Genomic DNA, 20,916 nt, shown 5'->3' with positions numbered 1-20,916 from the left:
CTTTGTTCAATCTCCAGCTGGCTCAACCACAGCCTCTCTCTCTCTCTCTCTCTCTCTCTCTCTCTCTCTCTCTCTCTCTCTCTCTCTCTCTCTCTCTCTCTGTCTCTCTCTTTCTCTTTTTCTCTCGTCTTTTTTAAAATGAGTCAGGAAGCCGACAGTAAAGTCTGACTACACTTTTAAAGTTACCAAACAAAGAGAAATGTCCTCCCCTCCCCCTAGTAACATCTTTGTCCTCCCTCATGGCAGAGTTTACAGCTCTGATCAGTCTGATCTCCAGCTGTGATTGGCCACTGCAGCCTGACATCAGGTCGGGTACATCCAAAAGTTGACTCTGGATCAACTTTCTCGCTGCAGGCCTGTGCGGCACCACTACGGCCAAAACCCCCACAGCCTAAACGCACTGCCCCCATTGTAATGAATGGGAGGACTGGTGTTTAGTCTGAATACGGCCTAATCTAGTCCCCCAACTTTAAGAAGTGCATTTTGAAATTGCTATAATACCCTTATAATATCCTCTCAGTATCTGTGTCAAAATAATATAAACCCAAGGTTCCCTTACTAGCCTTTTCTAGGGCTTTCGGTTTTTCAATAAACTGGAATGTTATCACAGATTTGTGTTCCCAAGGTCAAGAATGAACCTTCATGTATTTTGTTGTTCTGGTGAAATTAAAATAATCAAGGGGCACATGGACAAAATTAATCAACAGAATTAGCTGTGTTAATAGTGACTAGCTGATGGAACTAAGTAGCGTGGAACTAACGTTCAGGGGGACTACTATTGTCATCGCAGATCCCATGCAAAGCGGGTATGGATACTGTCAAATAACATGTTTCTCTTTGTAGTTTAGTTGTGAAAAAGGTCTGCATCTTTATCCCATGCAAGCTACAAGATAACGACGATGTGATACACTTAAAAAGTACGATGGAATTAAGCACGTTTTCCTCCCCTCTGTAACAAGCAGCCAATCAGGTGTATTCAATGTTAGCTAAGTGAATCTGAATTTCTAGCATCAAACTGATCCACATCAACTGTTGTCAGCAGTGATGTTGTCACTGTGTTTGTCTTATTAATGTCAGATATGAAAGTAACACCTAATGTAAGATTATATGTGCAGTAAGCACACATATTTCCTTTCTTCATATGTTATGTATTGTGTTTGCTCAACAGGTGAATGTGTGTATCAGGACAGTGAATGCAGCTACATTTACATGAATGTTAACTGTTTATTAAATATCATTATATATTTAGGCAAATAGTTAAGCTCAAGCACTTTTTTCAGTATTTTTGGAGGGAGGGAGGGAAGGGATGAATATAATATTAACTGTTCAAATCTTCTATATATGTATATATTTATATATGTGTATTATATCTAATACACCTTATCTAAAGCTTATGTGTTGCTTTTTAGAATTGTGGATTAAATGCATGATGTCTTCCAAGCCTCAGTATTATGATATGATATGTGAATTATATTAAACTAATTTGTTGACACAGAGTAATTGTATCTTAGCAATACAATATCAGCATCTTATTGCCTGTTATTACTGAAGCAATTATGTCTTCTATGGAGAGGTGGTAAGAGACAAATATGGAGGAGAGAGAGGCAGCCGTGCAGCCAGAGGAAGTGTATCTTTGTCAGCAGTATTAAGCTGAGCTTCTGCAAGTGAGGATGTCAGTCAGAGGGATAGATAAGAGTTGGCTTGGTAAACATGTGAGGAGAATTTACTGAAAAACACTTCATTTCTTTGCATGTATCATTAATTAACTGTCATGCAGCAGTGTTTGAACTAACCTCAGTCATGGGTTTGTTTTAAATACATATTGTACATCCCTTTCATAGTGTTGCAAATGTAGTCATACCAGGCATATATGTATTAAATTATTTGCAAAAATTGCCTTTTATGAATTTGGGCCCCTGCCCCTCTAACATCCTCTGCACGTCCCTGCCATATGTATTATAAAGTGTAGCTCTAGTCTCAGAGTCACAGCCAGCCTTTATGAGGGATCATACATTGTTATGTTGTCAGGCAGCTCTCAGTGCAACATGGATGTTCACCCTGCCACATGCTTTCTTGCTGGTGTCATAGGAGGTAAGGTGATTGTCTGGTAACCTCCTCCACTGGGTCCATGGTTCCACCTTACTCGGCAGACTTGCCTTTATTCATCCCAAACACACCGCTGCATTAAAGGAACAGTAGTAACAACTGACCTTGTGTTCTGAGTTCACTGATTCTTGTTTTTAACATCCTACTTGTTTGTCCACATAGGCTAGTCCACAGGAGCAGGTCAGCAAATAAATCATGAGATAATATAAACTGCAGCGTGCACATCTCCCACACTTGCGCTGCATTCACATGGATTGGGGCAGATGGTAGACAGCAGACGGACAACGCCTTCTGGACGGCACAGGAAAGACAAACAGAGAGTTTGGTGAAATGGCAGGACCCAGCCAGCCGCTCCCTCACATCTTCGAAAATGTCAAAGCAAATTTCCAAACAGGCATTATTTGGATAAACTGACCACATATTGGGAATTTAAATGGTTATTTTCATGCTGCCATATGTCAGCTTTTCTTGTTAACATCTTCATAAGCGGTATAGGATGGTAACTGCCCCTTTCATAAAAGCATATTTCTTTTTTTCATATTTTTAATATTTATTTATTTTGTTTTCCAAAAAGATCAGATATAATCCTGACATTTACCATGCATTTTTTTTACACTGAGGAGAAAACACCTGCTGTTTTGGTCACTTTTCAGAGTTGTAAAATCCTGTTTAACAGTATTATAAGGTGCTGTGCAGTGTTTTGGTGTCTGATAAACCTTCAAACTCTTGGATCTCTTATTCAAACAACCTCCCTTATGGGAGTTTAGGGTGGGGCGGCTGATCGGCTGGGATGAGTTGATGCTTTGGTCTGAAATGCCAACTAGTTGACTCTAAATATCCTGATTGGGGTATAACCCTGCTGCCTGGATTGTATGTCATCTTCTTGGAGATATCTGCAGCCCTACATAACTGCCAGTGTACCAGATACCAGTGTTCAGTCCAACTATAGAAGGTGAAGTCTAAACTTTGAATTCAGATAGGTTGATGAGGTCATGACGTCATGTCTGGGCTAGCATCTTTTCCACTAGCTCTTGTAATTCAATGGTTCATTCATATTTCATTGGTTTTTCTGAAAAAATTAAGCATGTACTTTTCATATTCAAAAAAAAACTCTGCTTCCTCTATGAAGTGAAACAACTATTATTTTGTGTGCACAGAAGAAACATAAGCTCCCATGAAAAACTACTAACGCAACAGCACTGGTACTTGGTTTCCTCCATATCCATAAAACTCCCCGACACTTTCTTCTAAATCACTTTTTCACCTATCTAGTTTTAAACTGTGCTGTGTCAAAACAGCGTTCGTTCTTCTCTGTCCTGCTGTTATTTCAGACATGTCTGAGCTAGCTGCGCCCTCTCAACTCACTCATGGACTCTCCTCTTCTGTCACGCCGTGACATTTACCCCACGAACATATAGGACTTATAATAACACATAAGTATTGAAAAAACAACCATATTAGATCATTATCATAGTTACACATGTTAATGGAATATTAAATGAGGTTTTCTTACTTCTAGAACAGAACCCAGAAGTTCCAGTGTTAGTTTGTCTCTCTATGCACTCACACAGCATTTTTATCCAAAGTGCTTTACAATTTGCCTCTCATTCACTGATTCTCACACACACACACTGACACCATCAGAAGCACTTTAGGGTTCTGTTTGTTGCCCAAAGACACTTTGACATGTGGACAGGATTAGCTGGGGACTGAACCACCAAACCTGCCATTAGTTAAGGACCCTGCTCTACCCGCTCAGCCACATCCATCCCAGCAGTGACACAGTTGTCCCCTGGGAGTTGCCACAGCTGGTTTGCACCCAATCTGTCAGAAGTTTTCTCCTGTGGTGAGTAATGTTAGGAAAAGACCTCTAGCAGAGATTACTGTCTTGATATACTTTATGTATAATACTGTGTTAGTTTTTAAACTAAACATGACCTGATGCATCATGGCCACACTGTCGCTCTCACAGGATCGATCTCCTCATTACTCACTGAGAGAATGACCACAACACAGTTTGGGAAAATGGATGCAGGCATGTCTGTGTCTCCATCCTCCCTGTCTTCATCATGTCTCTCTCTTTAGATTAATAGTCATTCATGTCTGTAGCTCTGCCAAGTGTTTTCAGGCTCAATAGAAAAGCTTTTAGTGGTGGAGCCGGTGTTGTGGTCCAAACACTTTTCTAGTTTATCTAGCAGTTGCTCTGACTCTCACCGGGCTGCCTGCTGACTGACAAATTCACAGAGGAGACAGACTGAGAGAAAGAGAGACTGAGAGGAGGAAAGGAGGGGGAGACGGAGAGGGAAAGAAGGTGAGAAGATCAAAAGGAGGGGAGGTGAAGGAAGCAGAAATGGAAGTGGAAGCTAACTAGTTATGTGGATATGGTTCACTCAGTTGTCACCACGTATCTGAAATGTAGAAATCTGGTGGAGTGATAACAGGTGTTGTATATGAGGGGAAAGGTAACCGCTGTCTCTGTTCAAATGTGGTCTCTGGTGTCGGATGTGAACATCAGTTCAGTCAAAATTCCACTGAAATCATTGAAGCGTTTCTCTGAGGCAGCAACTGACATATTACAAGGAGACATGACAGAAGAGAGCAGCTGAACAACTGAACAGAAAAGTTTTATTTTTTGTGTCGTCATTTGCACAAAGTCACAGCATATATTGAAAAATCGGACCAGTTGATTGTTGCAGTAGGGTGTTCTTTATCAAGCAGATTCTTACTCTGTCCGTCATTTGAGATTAGCTTGATGTGATGTACATGTTGATGTTATCAAGACAAGGTTAGAAATCACTTTAAATGTGTGACCAGTCTGTCTGCAGGGTGTTCAAACAGTCTGAGTTCAGGTAAGACGGACAGACATGGCTGTGTGCTACGTCTGTGATAAGGCAACTCCGGAAAATATCCGGACCTGATTCTCTGGACATTGTCTGGAGTTCATATGTGGAAACGGTTCAACTGAAATGCATGAAAGGATTTAAATGTCCTCGACCTTAAAGAAAGCTGAAGCTGTGGTGCATCAGTCCATCCAACCATCCTCAACTAGTGTGTTTAGGCAAAACAAGGGTAGCAAAGGAAAAATTGGACACTGAGTAGAATCAAGTGTGTCCAAATCAGATCTGTTTTATATCAAACCAAGCTTTCATCTTTGAAAGAATCAATAGCCATTAGTTGTTTGTTTTTTTTTAAAATCAATTGGAAATGCATACAGCTTAGGGTGAAATGAGATTTTCATTTTAGTGGCTCACTGGAGTGAACTCCATGTAGATCACATCTTCAACAGTAGATTCATATGTCTTCAGCATAAATAACTCCAGTGATATTGAAGATGTCAGTTTCTTTTTAGAATCTCCAACACACATTTATACACATTAGCCAGGTTTACATCCAAATGTAGCACAAATTTTAACTGAAATTTCAGAAACTCAAGAAAAGAAAATCCATCCACTACTATTTATTGAGTATTAATAGTTGAGCACTTTGAAGTTAACAGTTGGTGGCACTGATTCTCCTGTCAAGTGCAGTAAATCACAAAAGAAGAAGATGGTGCAGCATGATAATGTCATAGATGTATAATAAGAGCTGGATAGGGCTCCACCGCTCAGCCTGGCAGTTAATTTTTCCCAGTGGCCACTCGCGGTATTGCAGTGAAAAATCCCCCTGTGGCCCAAAGAGCATTTTCCCCATCGACCACCATTGTAGAAGATACGTCTGTAAAACTGTTGACAGGACCCCTCGAACTGCATACAAGGTCAATTATGACTCTTTCTATTATGAACTTTTGATCCATGGAGGTTTTGTAATTGTAAAACTTTCCTCGAGCCGACAAAAGTGATTTAAAAATCCATGACGTCATCACAATGTAAAGTGTATGGACTGAGCGGGAACTCGTGGGCGGGGCCAGCGGAGGAAACACTACTGCGCACATTCAGTGGGCCGCACAACGCAGAAGCAAACCCGGATGCTAGAAACTTTTTTGGCAGATGCACCAACCGAGCAATTCCTATAAGACTGAATGGACGCCATGAATGTTAAAGATTACTTTATTGCCAAAGCTAAATATATCCAACATACTATTGGATAGGTTTCACACAAGAAAACAAAGTAGATCATCACAAGACTAACATAACAATACAGTCTATTAGAACAGACATATATACAGAAAAACAAACTGATTTAGGTTGTGGCAGGCAGATACAGGTTTTGCAACCAAGAGAACTATTTTGCTGTTTTTTCACAAGACATAGAAATTTCCTCTCATTTGTGTGGTGGAGGATTTCTGGACATAATGATAGTGGCTTTGTGAAGACATTCACCTCTCATTTCAGACTATTTTCTGATCTCAGTGAGGAAGTGTTGGTAATTCTATTCCTAGGAACTTTTCTTTTCAATTGTGTATGATTTGACTGAGTGGGATTCTGTATGTGTGTCTCCCTGTCAGACTGCGGCGGCAGCAGCAGAATCCTGGTCTGTTTGGGAAGATGCGATCGGCTCGGTTCAGCCCTGAAAACCCAGAGGGCCCGACCAGCGACATGGACGAAGAGGAAGAGGAACTGCAGCTCCAAATCCCATGACACACACACACACACACACACACACACACACACACACACACACACACACACACACACACACACACACGGTAAATGCATACAGTGATACAGGATATCATTTTACACAAACATCAGCAGTCACATAAAGGAGGTGAATATTGTTGCTGTTGGGGGGAAAACTTTGTTTCCTCAAAAACACAACTTTTCACAGCCACAGGAAACAGCCATGTTTTGCTCAACCATCAAGTTTTGAAAGAATGACATTTTGGGAAATATTTTACCCAGAGTCAGATCAGATGATCAGTATCACTTTTATCTCAGTACATCCAGTACAGACAGATCCTGGTTGAGATTGACCCAAACAGTAAAGTTATGACTGTAAAAACCAAAATAATGAGCTCAAGAGGTTAAAACTCTCAGTAGAGCCGAGGTGAACTGCAGAGTTTGAGATAATTCTCTGTGTGTTTTTCACTATTAGCGACACCTTTCATATTGAATATGGTCATTTGATCCAGTGTTCATCATAAGTCCAGCTGCTGAAAACACCTGCACCCATGGAACAGATGTCCCAGTGATGCATGAATAATGATGTGCACATTTTGAGTTTATGTAGCGTTGATTCTTTCTTGCGATCAGTCAATTGATTAGTCATTAACCTTGTTAGTTCATAATTGACTTAGCCTAGCTTAGGTCAAAAATGTGAAGCAGTTTTTACAGGTGTATTTTGTCACTTTTGATGGAGATAGGCTAGCAGTTTCCCCCCTGCTTCCACTCTTTGTGCTAAGCTAGGCTACACACATCCTGGATTCATTATCAGTTAAAACATGAAAACATTGATGTGACAAAGTTCCCACCTAACAGCAATATGATAAGCACACACCTAATCATTACGCAGAACATACACGGTTCTACACACACACCCAGACATACTGGCATAGACACACAGCAGCAAGATCAAACCCAGCAGGAGTGTGATGGATATTCAAACAGGATGGCTGGACAGTGTAATGCTGAATGAAAGGATCTTTCTTCAATGAACTTATTGATGAACTTCCACCAAACCACTCTAGCAGAGGCCGACACCTACCATCTTTTCAGTGTACTCACTCACTCTTACCTCACATCATCACAAGCATCACAGCTGTCCCGTCTGAACTGTGCTACTCTACTAAAACAAGCCTCAACCCCACATCTACATCAGCAGTATTAACCCCGCTCTGTCCTGATGCTCTCCCCAGCTGTCAGCTATGTCCCTATGAGCTTCAAGGTGTTTATTGATATATCACAAGGAAATATCAATCACTTAAACAATTGACATGTTGTTAAAATGGTCTGCCACATTTTAAGCAGTATTTGTAAGTATTTTTCTCCCAAATATTGAGGATTCACCATTTCTGATATCTTTCAAGTTCACAACCAATGCTGGGGGCACACTGCACAGTGTTTAGCCTGAGTATAGCTACAAGTTGGATAGAATTACAACCACTCCCCATTCACAGTCCACTTAAACTGAGAAAACCTGCTCCAGTTTGTCCAATAGTACATTTGTTGAACTCTGCCCTTCAGGTGCAAAAAGGTTCACAATTTATTTGACTTTTTTCTTTTTTCTTTTTCTTTTTTTTTTTACAATAAAAAGACTGTAACATTGAAAGATATCTTGTTGATGTGATTCGTTTGGATGCTGAAGCTTCATATTAGCTTCAGATAAACTTTTAAATACATTTTTGCACAGAAGGAGGACTGTGGATTTTGTCCCCCCATCACATTGAAACCTGTTTCAATGTTCATTTGGGTTCCTGACTGTTGTTTTAAGACAGACATTGTGACAGATAAAATGTGAACCCATCATTTAAGATATAGGCTAAAATTTTGTCATGAAAACATACAAAATTACAACCAGCTATCAGCAGAGAGTCCAGGAATTTACTGGCCAAGACATAGTCTGGCACATCGCCACCCTGTAAAATGTCAAACTGTCATTTTCACACTTTTTTCTGTGAAGAGACAAGACTAGGTCAGAACCTAGTACAAGGCTGGACCGTGTACGGTCAGTGTGTGAAACTGTGTTCAGTGTGTTACAGGTCGGTGGTCGTGTCTATAATGTGAATTCCTGGATATTAAATGTTCATCTGCAATTTTCTGTAGTGGTCCCAGTAATATTTGCTGGTAAAGTGTACTGAAGTAGCATCACATGACATGGTTGAGCTACGTTTGGTTATAAATGCAGTTGCAAGAATATTTTCCACTCATATCTTGGGATGTCTGATTTGAAAGAGACTAATTTCTAAATTCTAATTATAAATATTCTAATTATCTGTCAACTCCCTCTGCTCTTTCATCTGTGTCACTCTGTGGATGTCTCTTGTTTTTCACTCTATTGAGTGTTTTGTCAGACTGATGGTTATTTGAGGTGCTTTAACTGTGCGCTCTCCCTCATGCTTCTATGCGCCTTTTTCCTGCCTTTTTCCTGGTTGTTGACCATGGAGGCTGTGGTGGAAATTGTAAATCAGCATTTGGGTGCAAACTCAGGAGGTTTATCTCTGCCTGATTATCACAGTTACAGTCAAATCAAGTGCACCTGCAGAGCAGCCGCCCCACACTTAACTGATATAACAGCTACATGAGTTGCATGTTTTACCTGCAAGACTCGTGTTTTAATGCTGTTGTTCATCGTTTGTGATGTGAAAACATCGGAGAAATAAAAGGCTTGCATCCTGGTATTAGTTCAGTTAAAAAATCCAAACGCACCACAGAGCCTCTCTCCTGCCGAGTGCTGACAGCGCTGCCAAATGGACAGTCGCTGATACGCGTCTGTTTAAACAGGAGTTTAGCCGACTTCTCTGCATTTAACACCAGAGCTCAGAGCAGGAAATATAGTCACTCTGTGTCGCGCTGCTGTCCTCTACTTCCATCATCTCACGCCAATTCATTTTGAAAGAGCAACAGCCAATGGGGACACATCAACACTCGGCCAGCCGACCAATGGTGTAACATCATCACTCACTCACTCACTTACAGACAACCGTGGTTATAGGGCTGGTTCATGGCCAGTCCAGCCAAAAAGAAGTAATAGGAGTAACTGTAAAAACCAAAACCACATACTTAACTGCAGAGTGTTTGGGGGTAAATGTGACCTATATGGAGTAAGTAGTCCTGTAACTATATGGCATTCTCATGTAAATGTTTCAATCTGATCATTTCATTGTGTAGTGTGTTCCCAGCATGACTGCAGCTGCTCCCTGACAATAAACAAACGCGAGTGAATGTTAGAATATGAGCTAAGTAAGTGAATGTAACACATCCATGTAAAAAGAACAGACTCATCATGCATTAGTGTAATGTTACACATGAGGGGAGAAGTAAAATCTCTCCCTAAGTGTGTCTGTTAAGGAGGCCGTGAATGTCCACTAAAGGCCCGGGCACACCAGCATTTAAAAGATAAGGCTGATGATTTTCTATATTTTTCTTATTGTCAACGAATCTCATGTGCAGAACCAAACCTACAATCAACTCATCCTACTTACAAGTATTGTGTGTGTATCCAAAGTCTGATATATCTTATTCCTCTGTGCTGTAGACCTCTGTTGTTGTCAAAAACTATTAAAAACCCTCTCAGTGAGCCACACTGCTGCACTGGGTGACATGATCCTTCGTGGCTACAGTAGTTTGTTTAGAAACGGCTCCAAAGAGTAAAAATAGCGATAACGTAGTAACCCGCCACTGCACGTGCATGGAAATGTGGTTCTGTCTACAGCTTTGCTAGTTTGTCGTGCTACATAACACAATCTCTTGACTTTGTGCTACATTATAAATTTCTCAAAGAACTTCAGTACAAAGCTCAAAGAACTGTTGTAGCGCTGCCATGTTCCAGGCTAGCTAGCACGTTGGGGATTAGCTAGCTACAGTGCTTCACCAACCAGCCCTGCGATTAGCCACTTCGTCACCAAGCCTTTATTTCATGTGGATGTGCACATGAATTTCACTGCCATTTTCTGGTGTGACCGGGCCTTAATGAACTCTGAAACTGAATATTCAAAAGCTGTAATTTATTAGTGTTGTACTTTATGAGGAAGAGCCTCAAACTGATGTATTTTAGGTTTGGTTCTGGTTTGAATGTTTGTTTGTTTTGTTCAGTCTGAATAGGCATAGCAAGACTGATGGGCAGATACTGTTAGAAGTGAAGTTTCCTTTTTCTGCATACACACAAAAGGGTCGACATCCAGATTTACAGTCTACGAACCAGTAGAGCCAAACCTTTCCAGACAGCAAAGGCTAGAAATACAAGCCAAGTTCTGTTGTTGTTCTGGTGATGCAGGTGTGCTTTTTTTAATGTAGCCTTTATGCTGATGTTCAGTATTTGAAAATATTGCAATTTTCTTGGAGAAAAATCCCACAAATCAAAAGTATGTAAGTCTCCAAAGCAGCATCATGGGATAATGAAGCCCTGGCCAGTGAAATTCCTGTAGGCTGAATACTCTCCTTTAAGGCAACCCGTGTATTCAGCAGTAAGGGGGAGTTTTGGAAACACACAGTGTTGGACTGAAGAGTTCATTTATTTGTGCAAAACTCATCTGTGTTAAATCTGACGTCTGTGAAAGAGTTCCAGTCTAGCAGTGGATAGACGCGGTTGTGAAAGCAATAAAACACTCATTTATCTTCCACCACCATCTAATGTCACTCTCTGCCTCGGCCTCAACTCTGACGCTGGAAGGGGACCAAGATATTTTTACTGATCAGGATTCTGAACTATTTATGTTGTCGTTGTTATCGTTTAGTTTTTATAAAAATGATCTGTACCACAGTGGTTTTGTATCAGCTCTATAAATGTCAACTGTACATATAAAAAAAAAATGAGTAACTGTGTCATTTTTTCTCCATATGTATTCATAATGTGTTTCAAAGTAATCATGTTTTTTTATTTGGTGAACACTTTCCAGAAACCAGTGGCGCCTCATTGTTTATAGTTTCAAAGTTGTTCTTCAGGTTTCTCTCAAAATCTACATTTTTCCTAATGAGTGATTTAAGGAAACCAGCAGTGATACTGTTGGTAACTTTTCACTGTCAGGGTATTTCTAGTGTGTTTATTAAATACGTCTGACAATCCCAAAAAAAAGGCTAAAGTGGACTGGGAGGAGAAATTGGTGTTAAATGACTTTATTTGTTGTTGAAATGAAATGAAAGGTATTTATAGAAACCACAGGGGGTTTCCTGTCCTTAAACACTCATCTTTGCCATTTAAAATATTTTCATTAACACAGAAAATTTAGAATTGAGGTATTCTAAAGTAAAAAGTAAACATGTTTGTAATGCACATCAGCATATGCTGTAAAAACGTTGTACTTCCATAAAAGTGTGGAGCTCACAAGAGAAAGATTTTCAAAAAGAACGGTCAAAGCTGATGACTGACTTTAACTCCTTAATATTTACACCGAAAATCTGGATACAACATTTCCCCTCAGGGTACCCAGTGCAGTTTCTTGTAAACAAACAAAAGTTGTTTTGTGTTGTGTTCCTCACAAAACCTGAGTGCTTTTCCTTCCTCATAAAACATTTGCAAAGCTGATTTTTAAATAATTCCTTTAAATCCATGTTTACTAGCATGCAGTCTTCTTCTCTGTCTTTGTTGGTGCATTGTTGCATTTCTTGGCGCCTGTAGATCATTGGTATAGTGTAAAACTGTTTGCAGGACTGTGTTGTGTCACTTGCATGCACAAGACAAACAAAACAAGGACCCACTCACAAAAAGACTGCTCCATAGCACTATTAGAGATCAGAAAGTCCACAAGGTACCTTCAGTCTAACCCACAGCATCTTTTTGATAGCCTTCTCTTCCTGATAAACACCTACATCTTTCTAACTGCATGCCCTGACTCTGTAACAGGCTTTCTGCTGTAAATGTATGGTCTCCAAGCCCGAGCTGAGGTAACCCTGATGGCACCAATTCATCATCAACTGAAATATTAACACAACTTGATAAATGTATATTTTATTTTACTAGATTGTTAAGTAAAATCTGTGCAGCCCAGTGAATTTCATAATAATAACAATGATAAACTTTATTTATACAGCACTTTTAAAGTGCTTTACATGGTTGAATCCAGATTAAAATAACAGAGGTAAATAAAAACCAGACAAATAAAAGTAATACAAATTAAAAAGGAATAAAATACCCAACAATAATATGAGATAAAACTATAAAAACACTAATAATAAAACAGATAAGACATGCTGGAAATAAAACAGCAAAAGGCTTTTTAAAAAAAGATTAGTTCATAGAAGTGATTTAAAAGATGTCGCAGATTCTGCAGTCTGACTTGTTAAGACTGACAGAAGCAGAAAAACATTAAAACAAGCTGACAGCTACACAGCTCTCATCTAATGTCGATCCAATATTCACTTGCTTTTTATCTCTGTTTTAGTCTCCAGACCAACACCTGAAACATCTCTGTCTTTAGCTGCTAAATGCTCCACTATGTTCACCAGCTGGTTGTTAACTTTGCTGTTCAGTGCTGAGCAGCTAGTGTACAGTTACTTTATCAGAACTTTTTCACTGCAGCTGCCTGTTGCTGCTGGAAACAATGCTTCTGAGACCAAAACATTAAATTTACTGTAAGACCAAAACAAAGTGCTCAAAGTGGCTAAAAAGAGTTGGGTATTAATTCTCAGATGTTATCACTGTATGTGACATTAAACAGTAATTTGATTTAAAGCTAATAATTTATGAGCAATACAGAAACTGTTTTCTGAAGATGTTTTATGTTGGACATACAGTATAACCTCCATGGTAGAACAAAAGGCTGAGTAATGACAGCAGCCCAGCACGAGAGGGTAAAAAAGCCAGAAAGTTAGAAAATATGAGACAAAGGAGTTGGAGCGAGAAAGAGCGTTAAACTCACACACACTGTTGTGGTGTGTTTGGCAGTGCAGACTGTGGTGTACTGCAAAAAGCAGACACAGTAATGAGATTGAACCTCAGCCTGACTCCCCACACACAGCATGGGAGAACAACTCACATCTCCCTCTGAGATCATATTCATCACACTGTGTGTGTGTGAGAGAGAGAGAGAGAGAAGCCAAGACATATAATGAATGTTTTACCTTTGTGTGGACTGGAGTCAGAGTGACTGAAATCACAACTCTGGCTCTACACTTAAATGTGTGTGTGTGTGTGTGTGTGTGTGTGTTAATGTATGTTTTGGGCTTACTTTGCATAAAGCAAAGAGTTGTATATGGACAGTTTAGACATACAAATGTGTGCAAGTATTCACCATGGTGCCCTTGGGATAACTGCAAACACACAGCGTGCCCATACACTCAAGCTGTTAGCAGTGGATGATTGTGTGTGAGCGTGTGTGTGTGTGTTTGTGTGTACAAAGCCTGGAGCCTAGTTCATTATGTTAATTTTCTCAGGGTCTTTCTCATTAGGCCAGTAATGGCTGACAGCAGGAAGGCAGAACATTACATTGATCCCTCTATAATTATTCCACACTACCACAAGATCTCCTTGTATGCATGCACCATATATATGTGTGTGTGTGTGAGCGTGAGCATACATGCTTATGTATCACTACAAAATAAAAAACTACGTAAAAATGATTCATTGTGTTGTGAGGAATAATTGAATGGCCTGTTAGATTTCTCTCTGTTTCCCTGTATTGACTGTAGCTGTAATGACAGGCAACCTCTACTCTTCTATTCATTTTTATTGCACTGAATTGGTGCCTGTCTCTTTTGTAATAAACCAATATAAGCTTGACTGCATGTGAACAACACCAATAAATGATCCTAACACACACACACACACAAACACACAAACACACACAGGTCATTACCATCAGCACAGGCCCAGCTGAGACATTAAAGGACAATTCCATTTTTTTAACCTATTTTTTCATTATCATGTGTGTGAAAGTGCATTTGTGACCTTGGAAACAATAGTTAGCAAAAAATCATAACTCAAGGTCCACTTGCTAGTTTTTTCTGTTGCTTTTATAAATTCATTCATTCATTTTTGTGCATAGATCTACTCTAATCTTAACCATAGTGGTGACAGACCAGAAACCCTACAGTATTGTGAATATTTTTGTAACAGCTTTAATGAATGATGCATTCTGTTGTTGTTTGAAGGACTCGTTATAACACCAAAATAGAAACTGTAGTGCTTGTATTCTGTACTCTCCTATACTGAATACGGTATAGAGTCACTCTTATCAATATTATAATAATATGTTTATTGCTCAATAAAGCAATAAATGTGACATCACTTCCGTCTTTGGCGTTGAATGCAGTGTAATTTCAGAAATGTAATGTAACCACGCTTAAAGAGAATTTACAGCACGATAACATCATGCTACTTCCACCTTTGCTTCCAAATGAAAACCTTCAGAAAAAACAAAATCATTCACATTATAGTGGTTCTTTGACTGGTAAACCCAAACAAAGGTCATATTAAGAACTCCTTTGAAAAAAAATCTGGTATAATAATAAAAATAAGCCTTGGAGTTGTATTATGGGAAGTGTAGGATCCAGTGCTTTTGGCACTTGACACATTCTGAGAACTAAAAGTCTAGATATCTTGACCTCCACTGCAACAAATTTGACTATTTTTAAAAATCTTGTTAGTCCCGGTGCTTTATTGAAATGCCATACAAAAATTGCTGGAGTAGTCCTTTAAGGCTCTTGGCATTTACTAGCTACTACATATGCTAGCTTTAATAGTTTTACCATCACTAGTGTGATAATTATTGCTCGTTTACAACAAAGCTGATGGAAATCTGATTCAAACTAACATGAATCAGTAATTAATTGATCAGTTTCCAGTCTTCAGGTCTGTGGAACTGATGAGGTTTATGTGTAGAAATGTCCTCCATTGCTGTAAACTGCTGTTGAAAAGAGCTGAATGCCTCTAATACGGCTGGCAGAGGTTGAATTATGTCACTTGAAAATCTTTTATAGGTAAAAGACTTTATGAGTAAGATGTCTTCACACACAGAAAGAAAAAATGTAAAAATGATACAAAAACTTTCACAAAAAGTTTTTTTTATGCATGGGGTACATTGCCAGAACTGTTCTACATTCAGTTCAAGGTTCATAAGCTTGGATATGATTCATTCATACACATTACAGCAGTGCCAGCAAATATGAACATAAATCATCTTTATAAACACGGCTTTAGATGAATAATGACTCAAGACAATACACAGAGGTATAACAATCCCATTTTCTGAGGTTGTTATTTCTTGACAGAAGGAGGAGATGGTCTGCTGGGATATCTACACAGACACTGAGAAAGAATGAAGACGAGAGTGCCGGCAATAAAATAATTGTCCCTTTCAGTCCTGTCAGAGCAGAGAGGACAGAGTGTCAGTGCTAACAGGCTGATGGGCAGATGAGAGAGAAAACAGCAACAACAAATACAATTGCCTTTCTGGCAGCCTTGTTCTGTTTTCATGACAGGATTCTGTGATGTACCTGACACACACACACACACACACACACACACACACATATCTAATATGGCTGCTGTCATAGATCCAAATCCCAACACAGCTACTAAGACGTCTCCATGGCCTCCTTCCCAACACACACTCACACACAATGTAACAAAGAAGATGTGTGTAGAGTTGATGTGTATCTGACTGCAGTGTTTGCACAGTGAAATTCTCTCAGCACACACGTAGGAGAGTAACTCTACATGTATTTAATATAAAACCTCATTTGATGGGCATCACCTTCTATATTGTAAACCTTTAATGTCTGGAGAAAACATTTAAAGCTTGAATTTAATTCTCAATTTGGCCAATTAATCAGTCTCATAATCCTTCTTTTCAAAACAGTGATCTCTGTCTGCCGCAGCCAAAGAAATAACAACAACTTCTTTGGATAAATGAAGACATTTATTAATAGCTAAAAGTCTTGAGGATACAAGATAAAGCATAAGATAATAAACAAACAAAATATAAGGCCTTTAAATGATAATAAAAATAAAATAATAAAGAAAATTGTTTAGAATTAGTGGCTCGAAGTGTGTGACTCGAGGCTAACGTATCGTAATGGAATGCTAAGAGAAAGCTAACTCAACTTCTTTGAAGAAATTGTCTTTTTAATTTTAACATTATTCAACATCAACCCTTGATCATTAAGCCATATTATGCCTTACTGTTGACGAGTTTCGTTGTAGTTGGTATCGTCTCAGCAGCAGATTTGTGCTGGTTGAGCTGTAGTTGGTGTAGAGACACCGGCGAGGTTTAGTTGGTGCACAGCCCGAAACGAGCCGTGGGCTGTGGTCAAGTCGTTGTGGATGCAGCGGTGTTGAACCATCAGTGATGAGGAGTTAAGCCTTGTCTCTGCCTGTGCCATGAGTCTTTCTGTCAGCTTAACTCCAAGTTTGACTGTACTGCTGTCAGCAAGCAGTCAGGTACAAGGTTCAAACATTGCTGTCTTCTTCAGAGCAATGTGCTAGTTTGAGTTGAGGATTCAGGCTTGCGCTGGCTTCTTGTCATTTTAGTTTATTGCTTAATAAAGTTTAATCTGACTAAACTCAAATCTCTATTAGAGGTTGAATAAAACTTAAGGGTCGACGTGACTTCAAAAGCAAATACTATTCATGGAAACATGAGACTTAAAAGACCTCATAAAGCTCATAAAACCAAAACAAACTGAACTTAGTTCAATAAAATATTAAAATATGCGCATACTTGGCCAAAAAGAAAGAAAAGAGACATCTTAATAGAAGACTTGTGTCTTAGTTCATGAGTTACTGGAGACCAGCTCAGAGGAAGAACCCACTGAGGTTTGCTTTTATCAGTTTGGACAAGACAGGCGGAATTTTGGGTGTGTTTTATACGTTTTAGTGCAGAAGCTCTGAAGAATATTCATTTTCTTTGTTCTGGGACTTTTAAGGTGCGGCTGACTTTGGCTTGAGATGGTAAATTACATTCCTACACTGGGGAATTAAGTTTTGAGTTCTGAACACAAAATCCATACTTCAGAGTCACTATTGTCTGAATACATCATGTCACATTGTAAACAATATATTGTAAAACCGTTCAGACTCAATGAATGTCCTTCAGGAATGTGAGTTAGAGTTTGTGTGAAGATAAGTAGACCAAAAAGGGAGTTTTCTGTCCATGTTTGCATGGAGTTGTTCAAATGACCCCAAAGGTCATTTATGCTATAACTTAGTTATAGGTCAGAAATTGCCTCTCAGGAGGTCTGTTCAATCTCCATTTGGTCACAGTGTCATCTTGTCAGACCCCCACTTGGTAAAGATGTCAGTACAGGGAGGGTCAGTACACTTCCTTGGGTGTCTGCACTCACCTCCTCAATTTGAAATTAAAGAAAGGTTGTTTTATCCCATGAAATTAAAGAAAAAGCTGTGGTGTCCTACTCACAACCATGCACACACACTCATACACACACGGGTTTACTTAAGTCACTTATTGAGTCACTTACTTAGGGTACTTGTATAGGCTTCATTTCATTCTTTTCCTAGAGACTTTGCCTAACCCTTACCATTAGGCACTACTTGCCTAAACCTAACCCTAACCTTAACCACTGACCCCAAAATTAGTGATTTACCAATTGGGGACGTGTCTTTTGTCCCCAGTTGCACAAGCTGTCCCCAATCAACTGGTCTAAAGTCTGGTGTGTGTTCCTGAAAGAGACCTCAAAAGGCTGTACACACTTTCATTTTTTGATTGCCTTCAGGGCTGATAGGAAAACCTGACTTTTCAATCACATTCAGTAATCAGCAAAACTTAGTCCATTCCATGAATCTAATAGGAATCCACACACTACCACACAAGTTTGGAAGAATGTTGCCAGCTGAATGTCCTGTAACAGTTAATGTTTCAGGAAGATTATATCCTCAAACGCATCACTAATATATCTCTTAACTCTCATGAAAGGTCCTGAAAGGTCTCCAGAATGTTCATAGGCCTGAGTTTGTTTTCATAAATCCCAGCTTTTCTGTGTGAAGTGGCATTAGCATTTTTAAAAAACTATGAAGTTTTACAGGTGTGGCAATACGTCATCATAACTTTCCTTTTTTCTTATACATGATATCCATCAGTGCTTCTTTACAGAGTAACCTTACATAAGGCTGAAAGCAGTGTTTTTCTGTCCTCCCTGGCTGAAACTTTTAAGTTTCACCTCTGAGCACAGCCAGCATATCTGATGGTTGCACCTGTAACCACACCCATCAGTGATGGGGTTAAGTTACTTTTGAACTGTATATTTGCTGTCTAAAAGTCAGATTTGACCAAAAAAGCTCATACTGACCTGATGTATAATACAATATAGTCTATCCATTATCTGCTGTGAGTTGAGCTGAACATCAGAGGTTATAAGTGACAACAAACTGTTGATTTTTAATTAAAAGAACAGCTTGTGATTAAAGGGCTCTGCTGCCTCTATGTTGAACCATGTGAAGGCAATGACAACTATAGAAACTTTCCATTCATTGACATTGACATTGAGTGTTTTAATTCTGGTTGTGTGTGTGTGTGTTTGTCTCTCCTCTTCTAGCCTGTCTTTCTTTTTGCAGGGAGAAGACAAGCTGTCTGGTCTCACTGGCTGTAATTACAGGCCCTGTCACCTGGCTGTGCTAACCCGCTATTACAACACACACACACACACACACATCAGAGGCTGTAAGTAACAGTAGATATTTGAGTAGTTATTTAAGTTTTGTTAGTTTTAGTCTACTTTTTTGTCTTTCAAGCATTTTGTGGCTACAGCTGTCGCCATCTTTGTTGTGTACAGTCACCACTGTTACAGGTTTGTGTTTGTGTCCATGTGACTGTGCTCTGCAGTGATCCAACACACTGATTCTCCTCAGTAAACTGTCTATGTTTGAACAGACCCACACATAGCATTAGCTTTAGCACAGCTGCCTGTGCTCTCCACTACTGAGAAGCTGATCATTTACTCACCTGTTCACTACAATACTGTTCACTGTCTGGACTTATCTTGAGAGAAGCTCAAACATGGGATAACATATTTATATTTCTTTAGTGAACATCTGGAGGAAGATGTCGATGGTTGACTGTCAACATTAATCCTGCAACTGACTCATTCTCTGTCATGGCAACAGGGGAGATGGCTGACTGAGAGCAATGTTAACATTACATCCACATCCACAGCACTTGATAATGTTACATTAGCTTACATTTTTATAAACATCGGCACGCTGCCTGCATGTTTTCCTAATTAGTTTCTAGTTGTTTTGTTACTGCTTCTTGTCTAATTCTCAGAGGATTGTACATGCATTTACTCCATAAATTACATCAGGTGAGTACATTTGTCAGTTCATCTGTCTTTCACATTATTATTTAGGTTTTTATTCATCAACAATAAATGTAAAACATTTTGTCAAAGTTCTTGTTGTCAAATGATACTTTTCATTTAGTTTTAGTCTGATTTTCTTTGTAAACAAAAGGTTGTCAACGAATATTTTTTGCCAAGCTTAATAGTTACTTGTGTCCACAGTGGCTGCTGTTACGTTGTCTTGCTTTAAAGCTCTCATCAAAGTCACGAATTTACAAGAAAAATGTAATCATAACATTATAAGTATGTTTATCACAGTGAGCAGCTTTGAGTCTGTTGATTCAAATCCTTGAATGAGATGATAAAATGTGTGTGAGTGAAATGACAGAATAACACCCTCTCCTCCTTTAAAATCAGCTTTTCAGCTGCCTTGAACTCCGAGCTGCTCATCTTCTTCTGTGACCACCACTAGAAGACTGGTCTCACTCAACAGCTGCCAGTCTGAATGCAAGCATCAGGCAAAAAGTTGACACAAAAGTGCATAAAGCACACTCAACTTTTTCAGAAAAAATAAAGGCCAAAATAAAACAAACATGTTGTAAGACACAGCTAGTCAGACCTCTGAGGCACAAGGCTGCTTTTAGGTTTCCTCTATGCTTTCCAGGCTGCAGTTGCTCGTCCATCTGTTCGCTCTGGATGGGATATGATACGACTCCCAGTGCTGCTTCTGTTTACTCTGCGAGAGAGCGTTTAATAGCAGCCTTTACGTCACTCCGTTATGCTCGCTAATGTTCGTTTTATTCTATCCATTAAAGCCCCATGCATCTCAGCACTTTAAGACTGCAATAGTCTTTATGATTAGGGATTCATGTTTTTATAAATTCTACATTACAATACTAATTACCTTGTCCACTGGCCCTCCCTGAGCTGTGGGTGTTGGGGCAAGCTCTGTGTGATCTGCACTGCAAAAAATGTCCACATTAAC

The 20,916-nt window shown here is 39.3% G+C and overlaps 1 protein-coding gene across 1 annotated transcript in view; it reads left to right on the top strand.

Annotated features, from left to right (window-relative positions):
* ccdc102a (coiled-coil domain containing 102A) overlaps positions 1–8,285 on the top strand; it is an 82,882-nt gene extending 74,597 nt beyond the window's left edge. Inside the window, exon 10 of the mRNA XM_067597298.1 lies at positions 6,551–8,285. Coding sequence (XP_067453399.1) covers positions 6,551–6,683 — 133 coding nt within the window. The 3' untranslated portion in view covers positions 6,684–8,285. The remainder of the gene's footprint in view (positions 1–6,550) is intronic.
* The last annotated feature ends 12,631 nt before the right edge of the window (positions 8,286–20,916 follow it).

This window comes from Thunnus thynnus, chromosome 1 (assembly GCF_963924715.1).
Source record: "Thunnus thynnus chromosome 1, fThuThy2.1, whole genome shotgun sequence".
Classification (NCBI taxonomy): Eukaryota; Metazoa; Chordata; class Actinopteri; order Scombriformes; family Scombridae; genus Thunnus; species Thunnus thynnus.
This window is presented reverse-complemented; position numbering and strand designations above follow the sequence as displayed.